At 40.6% G+C, this 8538-nt stretch overlaps 1 protein-coding gene across 1 annotated transcript in view; it reads left to right on the forward strand.

The window, feature by feature from the left end:
• The window catches only part of LOC101352391 (putative spermatogenesis-associated protein 31D4), a 147288-nt gene that overhangs the window by 134029 nt on the left and 4721 nt on the right, over positions 1-8538 (forward strand). The window contains 1 exon segment of the mRNA XM_023737766.1: positions 231-359. Within this exon segment, the coding sequence (XP_023593534.1) occupies positions 231-359 (129 nt within the window).

Consider the following 8538-nt stretch of genomic DNA (forward strand, 5'->3'; position numbering starts at 1 on the left):
GTGTGTGTATGATATATGTGTGTCTTTGATACAGACATTTGCCCTTACATAATTGTGGGAGCTGGTTAAGCAGTCTCTGTAAGGCTGTGATCACCACAGCTACTGCTGGAGCCTGAAGTCTGCAGGAAAGGCTGTTGGGAAAGGAAAATCAAGTAGAGGAGGTCAAGAGCATACCGGAACCCCCTGAGTCTAACATTTTTGTCAATTCTTATTGTCTCTGACCTTGATAGTATGAATGTCCTACAGAAGCTGAGGGGAAGCAGTGGGGGGGCGGGGAGGGGGGACTTCATGGAGCTAAACTCTCCCACCTGGCCGAGGAAACGGAGATGCTGAAGGAGGACTGGAGAGTCCGGGAGAAGGTGAGCAGATGCTGAACCAGCAAGTAAGTGACAATGCATGTGAGCTACAACATGACTGCTGCTTTCCTTCCACCCTCCAAATCTCTCACAAGGATGTGTCCTGTGGCCCAACCTATCTGAATCTACACAGAGAAATGTGTTCTGGAAAATGAGGTCCAGCCTAGCCAAATAGACAACATTACAAAGCCATCACACAGCTCTCCCACACTGCAGTCCTGTGTAACAATCCCATTATCAAACCAACATTGCTACGCAGTAAATGTAGGAGGCAGTGAACTGTAATGATCAAGACATGAACTTTGGAGCCAACCAGATCTGAGATCAAATCCTAGCCCCAATAGTTCCTTGTTGTGTGACTTCAACAGATTTGAACTTCCTTATTTGTAAAATAAGGATAACAATAACATTGTCTTCATTGAATACAGTAAAGATTAGGTGAGATAATACCTGTAAAGTCCTAGGTTTAATGCTTGGCACGTAGTAAATACTTAGTAGCGTTTGTTAATATCTTCTAATTTTGCAATAAATTTTACAAACACCAGATTAATTGAAGGTATACTTTCTCAGCAGTAACAAGTTTTTATTATACTTCATAAAGAGCACCACTCTATAAGGTCTCCTAATTTAGTATCCCCATATATCCAGGGTTTTCTTGTAAGATAGACTAACATTAAAATAAAAACTATCTTTTACTAACAATGTGATTAGAGAATCCTTTGAGTACTTGTGGTTTGTGTTGATGATCTTTGATCTAAATATTCTTACCTCCCAAATCAATTGCTGTCGAGTTGATTCCGACTCTTAGCAACCCTATAGGACAAAGTAGAACTGCCCCATAGGGTTTCCGAGGCTGTAAATCTTTACAGAAGCAGATTCTCCCCCTCAGAGCAGTTGGTGGGTTCAAACGGCCGACCTTTCGGTTAGCAACCCAGTGCTTAACCACTGTGCCAGCAGGGCTCCTACTCGTACCTTAAGCCAGGAGAAATCAGTGACAAGAAGACAATGGGAAAGAAATACAAAAACCTGGGACTAAACCACAAATTAAGTTCATGGCCCATACAAGTTGTTTGATCTCTGACTCACAGGATCATTGAAACTCAAGAGTTGGAATGAACCATAGAAGCAATTTAATCCAGCCCTGCTCTGATGCATCAATCTTCTCTAGAGTATTCTTGATAAGTCCAGGACTTAGAAACGTCAGGTAATGAGAAACTCACTACACCTGGAGGCAGACGTGTGCGTGTGGAGATGACTCCAATTTTTAAAATATGAACCTTTCTGTGGCTGGTTTGCCTCTTGGCAGCTCAGAGTTATCAGGCATTGTTCTGCCCTCTTCGGCCACCCCAGAGTAAGTCTAGCACATTGATCTTTAGTCTTTGAAAATCTAGTTGATTCTACGGACCTACTCCACTCAAAAGTATAAATGTTCACATACACACAAATTCAGCACATAGCCTCAGGCTCTTCTCAGACCTCCTCATGGTGACTAAGCCTCCACAAGACTGCTCTTCTTTTACTCAAAGGCAGCTGTCAAGCTCCTTCCAAGTCTTCCTTTGTGCAGAGTTCTATCAACCGTCTTTTTGGCATAATTTGAAGATGTCTTACCATCCTGGGCCGGTTTTCTTGGATCAGCTCATCTTTTCATTGTTCCTCTTAATGGGTTGCATTCAGAAAGAAGCACAATGCTAGAAGAGCGACCCGGGAAGCTCAGACCCTGCTGTAACCATCACCACTTTTGCCATGTATGTTCTGACTCAACACAGCCCAATATTGCATTAGCTTCCTCAGCAACCTCATCATATACTAGTTCAACTTATACAGGAAAACCTGCCAAAGCTGGAACCTGTGTAAGGTGGAAACCTGTCAGAGAAGGAAAACTCAAACATTTTCCACTAATAGAGAGCAAAAGAAAAGTGGTAAGACTTCACCCTGTCAAAGGCAGAAAACTTGTGAGAGCCGGAAAAACAAGGCAGTCCCATCACTCTCACACGATTCACTATATTAAACTGCACCTCAGTTTTCTATTTTGCGGAATGAGATGATCAGAGTAGATAATCTTTAAGGTCCTTCCAACTCTAAATTCAATGAGTCTGTTAAAAAGGACCCACTGAAGATGGTAAACCTCAGCCAACAAATTCTAGGGCTCATCACTGTTGAAGGGATACACTGTTGAAGAAGATAATGGCAAATATATATTGGTTACATTGTTATTACGCTTTTTAAGGCTTTGGCCATGGTTATAATGAGAATAGGTATAAACTGGAAAAGATTTGTGATATTTACTAAAATGCCACATTAGGGGTGTGGGGGGAAGCTTTTCCCATATTATCTTCGAAGAGCATTTTCCGGTTAATAAAGAGCTTTCATAAACATTAATTCAAACTATCTTGCTTGGAAGACTACTTCTGGAGCTTTATTATACTGTCCTAATTAACGTACAGCAAAGGAACACTGTACAGGTTTATCAGTCTCTCAGAAATGAGAGATTCCCAGTCATTACCAAGTTCATCACTCAGCATTTATGTGTGTGGAGGAAGCATATGAATTTGCAGGCTCTAGTTCGGCTGGTGCTCTACGGCTGAACTCCACTAATTTAAATGACTTGAGGCCAGATGTGTTGTAAAGTGGCGATTTATCTAAATTAGTCATCACACACTAATAGCCACAATCCTTTTTGCAAAACGCAAGGCACATTCTGATCCTAGGAAGCCTCAGCATTATGAATTCCTTTCACTTGGCTGAGTGTTTCATTTGCCTGCTAATACAAAATTCATTGAGGCAGCAGGCAGCAATCGGAGCTGTTGGGAGTTCTAGTCCAGTGCACCACAATCCCACTGCAGTAAGACTAATGGCAAAGAGGGCAACCCGGAATAACCCACTTACCTGTTTGACATAACAGTAGGCTTTTTGCATAAAAGAAGCATGTGTATGGGGTTTACAATGGCTGGGGATACATTTGCAAATCTGACCATGAGAGACCAGGACCATTTCCACTGCGGTTCTGTAACTACTTAGCAAAAATGCTTCAGAGTGCTCAGCAGGGAAAGGAAATGTGATAATTGTGGGAAGATTGGACATTGTATTAGAGTGAGCTCTTTGGCACAAAAGAATACTGTCTGTGAAATGCTAGTTTCAGGTTGCCTGACACTGAATTTCCATTGTGCTGCTTGGAGGATGCAAAAGGAGGGGGCAACTGCCAGTAATGCTTAAGCCTGAACAACCAACTGGACAACCACCTGGGGGCTCTACAGCAAGCAATGGGGAGAGGTAGGTGGGGAGGAGAGGGCTCAAGGTCACCACTGGAACGGCAGGATTTTAGCTTCTAGCTGCCAGATCTGAGGCATGACCTTTCAGCTCATCAAGGCACGAATAAGGCCTATTTTTAAAAAAGGCTTGTGTCATCCAAATTCAGAAGAGATTAGTTCGTGTGAAAAACACAATAGAATCCTTTGCAGAGAAAAACAGAAAATCCATTTTGGGAAACCAAAATGAGGTGAGAAGGTTTCTTGATGAATATGTTGTCTTGAAGTCAGGAGGGCTTTAATGGGATTTATCTAACCTGAGATTTCTTAAACCTACATTTGCCTTCTTTCTAGCACGTTTCCTTCAACTAATGCCTAAGTTCACACAACTAGTAAGTGGTAGAATTGGTGTTCCAACTGGTCCTGTCAGACTACAAAACTTTTGTCCCTTGTTCTTCATCACCCTTTTGTTGTTATGTCCATTGTGTCAGATCTGACTCATGGTGACCTTATATATGACAGAATGAAACGCTGCCCAGTCCTGTGCCATCTTCATGATGGTTGGTATGTTTGAATCCATTGTTTTCGAGCACTTCTATTGAAAAATATTTTTTCACCAACGCATTAGTCAGGCTTGCCTAGGATGTAGTAACAAATAATACCTGAAATCTTACTGGCTTAACCTGTCACATATTCCCTTGTGGGTCATATAGCTCTCCCAGAAAGCTCTTTTCCAAGTAGTAACTTAGGGACTCATGTAGCTTCCATCCTGCAACTACATCATCTAGAATCTTTGGCTTCCAAGATCTCTGTGGTACAAAATCCAAGAGGAGTGCATCTCACTGATGAGGTTTAAGTCACATATCCTTGCCCTAGTGACTAGAGGGCAGTGAAAAGGAGGGTATGAATTGTTCAGTTTACTTTGGGAGAAGCAGAGTTCTCCTTCTCAACACAATGGTGGATTCTCCCCAGTTAAAAGGTGGATTGAAAGCTGGACAGCCAGAAATATTAAGAAATGCCCATTATACCTACTATGTGCATCCCCATGTGCTAGAAGCTATATAGAATACAAAATCTGCAATACATGACTGCAGCTTTGAAAGGAGATATTCTCGCAGTCTAAGAGGGAGCTCTACAGAATCAGAATAATATTTCAAGGATAATACAAGGGAGTAAAACAATGGAGAGAAACCATGAGGAGTATTGTTTATAGAACTAGCCAGTCTCAAAATTCTAACTGTGTATTTAAAATTCCACCTAAGTGATAAGGTCAACCAACCCTTTTCGTTTCTTCAGAAATGAGGAAAAAAATGCCTAAAGAAAGAAAGTAATTTTCTTATTATAAAATTTGAAGACAATTTTTTTTTCTCTCTCCAGTATGTTTTTTCATTCTCTTAGCATCACTGAAAATTAAATATTGTAAATTTCCTTGGGTGATGCCTGCTACACAGTAGGCACTCAGATAAATAATATTTTTTCAGCTTTTCTTGACTTTCAGTAATTTTTTACTGCGTTCAATAAGAAATAGTGGTTGCACCTGCTACAGGTCGGTCTCCTTGATTCATTTTATCTTTGAGCTCAATGTCATTGTCAGCACCTACCCTGTTATATCACATTCACTTCCTAAGGGTCTTGCTAAGTGGTCAGCTAGCTAATTTGATAAAAAAAAATTTTTCAGTTATTTTAATAGATGACCATTCGTTAGCATATTGTTCCTCCAAGGTAAAATATTATATTTGAACAACAAACCTCAATGTCTTAAGGCAATGTAATAACTAGAGTAAGATTTTTATACACTGTGCGTCTTAGTTGTCTAGTGTTGCTATAACAGAAATACCACAAGTAGATGGCTTTAACAAACAGTCATTTATTTTCTCACAGTTTAGGAGTCTAGAAGTCCAATTTCAGGGCACCAGCTCCTGGGGAATGCTTTCTTTCTCTGTTGGTTCTGGGGGAAAGTCTTTGTCGTCAATCTTCCCCTGGTCTAGGAGTTTCTCAGCACAGGGACCCTGGGTCCAAAGGACAAACTCTGCTCTGGTGCTTCTTTCTTGGTGGTATGAAGTCCCTCTCCTCTCTGCTCACTTCTCTCTTTTATATCTCAAGAGAGATTGACTCAAGAGACAAACTAATCCTGTAGATTGCATCCTGCCTCATTAATATAACTGCCTCTAACCCTGCCTCATTAACATTATAGAGGATTTACAACACATAGGATAATCATATCAGATCACGAAATGGAGGACAACCACACAATACTGGAAATTACAGCCTAGCCAAGTTGACACACATTTTAGGGGGCCACAATTCAATCCATAACACTGTGTCAGGCCAACAGGGAAGTGATATCTATGTCGAGGTTTCTCAATCTCAGAACTACTGATATTATGGACCAGATAATTATTTGTTGGTGTGCAGGGCGAGTCCTTGTAGTTTGTAAAATATTAAGCAGCATCCCTGGCCTCTACTCACCAGAAGCCAGTAACATCCTCCCCCCAAGTTGCGTCCATCAAAAATGTCTCCAGACATTGCCAAATGTTCCCTGGCCAGGGCAAGAGGAGACGAGGACAAAAGCGCCCTTCGTTCCTGCCCACAGTTGAGAACCAGTTGTCTATATAAAGAAATATTTTCATTCTCTTCATGACAAATACTGATGTTGCTTTCCAAAAGCCATTACTCATTTTGTTCTTGACAATAGAACCCTAATTTTACTGGGCCACGCACCCTCCAGAGATGGCAACCTTCCTCCAAGTCAGGGGTAAATCCTCCAAAATCTAATCCTGTCATGGTAATTCCAGTCCCTTTTTAATAAAAGTGATATTGGAGTAGTCATATGACTCAACACTGGCTAATAAGAAATAAGGTGGACGCTGCCACAAGGTTTCTGGGATAGGATTTATTGCTGTCAAAAATCCTCAAAGCAGGAGCTGTCTCCTTTTTCCAATGGATATTACTGTGCATGCGTATGATTGCTAGAACCACTACAACCAAGAAGATTTTAGCTAGCATGAGCACAAAGGCAACAAGCTAAGAATAAAGAACATCTAGGTCTTTGATATAGGTTGAGACATGGATTTAACCAGCCCTGGTGCTACCCCACCTCTAGACTTCTTGTAATGTATATTAATAAATTATCTTTTTGTTTTAGCCAATTCAGTCAAGGTTTCATGTACATCATACCTAAGCAACCTGCCTAATACACTCTACATAGCACATCAGTATAGTGACCACCAATCCCAGTCAATTGGGCTTCTTTGACCAATGCTGCTTCTATATAATGAAAACAAGCAGAGCACACTGAAAAACAGGCAATTTAGTATTTCTTCTTCCTCAATGAATCATTCACTAAATAAATACATATTGTGCCAAAAAAAAAAAGAAGCCCTTTACTAGGTCTGGCAAATGGGTGCACTGTATCTTAGTATTCCAGGCCATAAGACAGTAAACATCAGGTCTGCCTGAGCACTGTGCTCTTTTAAGATTTGTCTATATGGGATCAAATTGACAAAAGCAACTCAAAACATTACATAGAAGACTTAGCGGGCTGTGAGTTTATGTTAACTGAGGGGAAAAACTTGGGAAAAGAGGGTGAGAATGGTTACACAGCTTGAGGAATGTAATCAGTGTAACTGAATTGTTTCTGAAGAAATTGTTGAGCTGATGTATGTTTTGTTGTGCATGTTCCCAACAACAACAAAAATAAAGTAAATTATTTTTAAAAAAACACAATTTCCATCTGAATCGACATGCTAAAGACAAAAAAAAAGTAAACATCAGAACAGAACTACATTAAAATCGCCCATATAAAAGGATTTGTTTATTCACTTGTTTATTGATGGAACAGATATTTACTGAGTTCTTATTTCATGAAAGGTACTCTGTGGGTGTTGTGGAAGACAGATTAGATCAAAATTCACCCTGCCCTCAAGTTACTTACAGTGCAAGAGCAAAAGAGAAAGTATGTGCAGAAATAACTACAATACCTAGATTTTGCTTATTAGGAATCATAAGAGTGGTGTAGACAGAATGTTATGGGAGTTCAGATGAGAACAATGAGAAGGTTTTATTATAGAAAGAGTAGGAAGAAAGGTCTGGCAATCTATTTGCAAAAATCAGCTGACGAAAACCCTATGGATCACAACAGTCCGATCTGTAACCGATCATGTGGATGGCGCAGGACCAGGCAGCATTCTGTTCTGTTGTGCACGGAGTCCCCATGATTCGGGGGAGACTCGTCGGCTGTTAACTGCAATACCTTAACTGAGCCTTGAAGAATGAGTAGAATTTATACTTTTAGAGGAGGTGTGGGGTGAGTTGAGAGGCAGGAAGCAACAGAGAGAGTACCCTGAGCCTGTGTGCAGGAGGAATCCAGCCAGTTCAGTTTGGCTGGAATATTGGACACGTGAAGGGGAGTAACAGCCATGAAGAAGACCCTGCTGGTCGTCAGACCATGAACGGTGTTCAACACCATTAGAAGGAAAGCTAAAAATCGAGAAAAACACAAACAGGCAAAAGAAAATTAAAGACAACAGAGATCCTAAATGTTGCAAGATAAGGAGTAGGTTTAGTTCCTTATGCTCAAATGAAAGATGAAACCAGGAAAGAAGGAGACACTTTGACTTAGGAAAAGTAGTGTTAATCTAGTTGTCTCTAATTATCTCCTCTATGAGCGGAATTGACGCAACAGCAGTGGATTTGGTTTGGATGTTAGAGCCTAGATGAACAATTCACAAAGTATCAACGGCCTCTTTCACCCTTTTCAGCCTCATAGAGTTGATACATCAGAGAGTAAAAAGGCAATAAATAAGAATGAACTATAAGCAGAGTTTCCAGACTAAGATGAACTAGGAAAAGCAGCCTGGTGATCTACATCTGAAAATAAATCAGTGAAAATCCTGTAGATCACAACAGTTTGGTCTGCAACGGATCATGGAGATGGT

Source organism: Trichechus manatus, unplaced genomic scaffold (genome assembly GCF_000243295.1).
Source record: "Trichechus manatus latirostris isolate Lorelei unplaced genomic scaffold, TriManLat1.0 scaffold00107, whole genome shotgun sequence".
In the NCBI taxonomy this organism is placed as follows: Eukaryota; Metazoa; Chordata; class Mammalia; order Sirenia; family Trichechidae; genus Trichechus; species Trichechus manatus.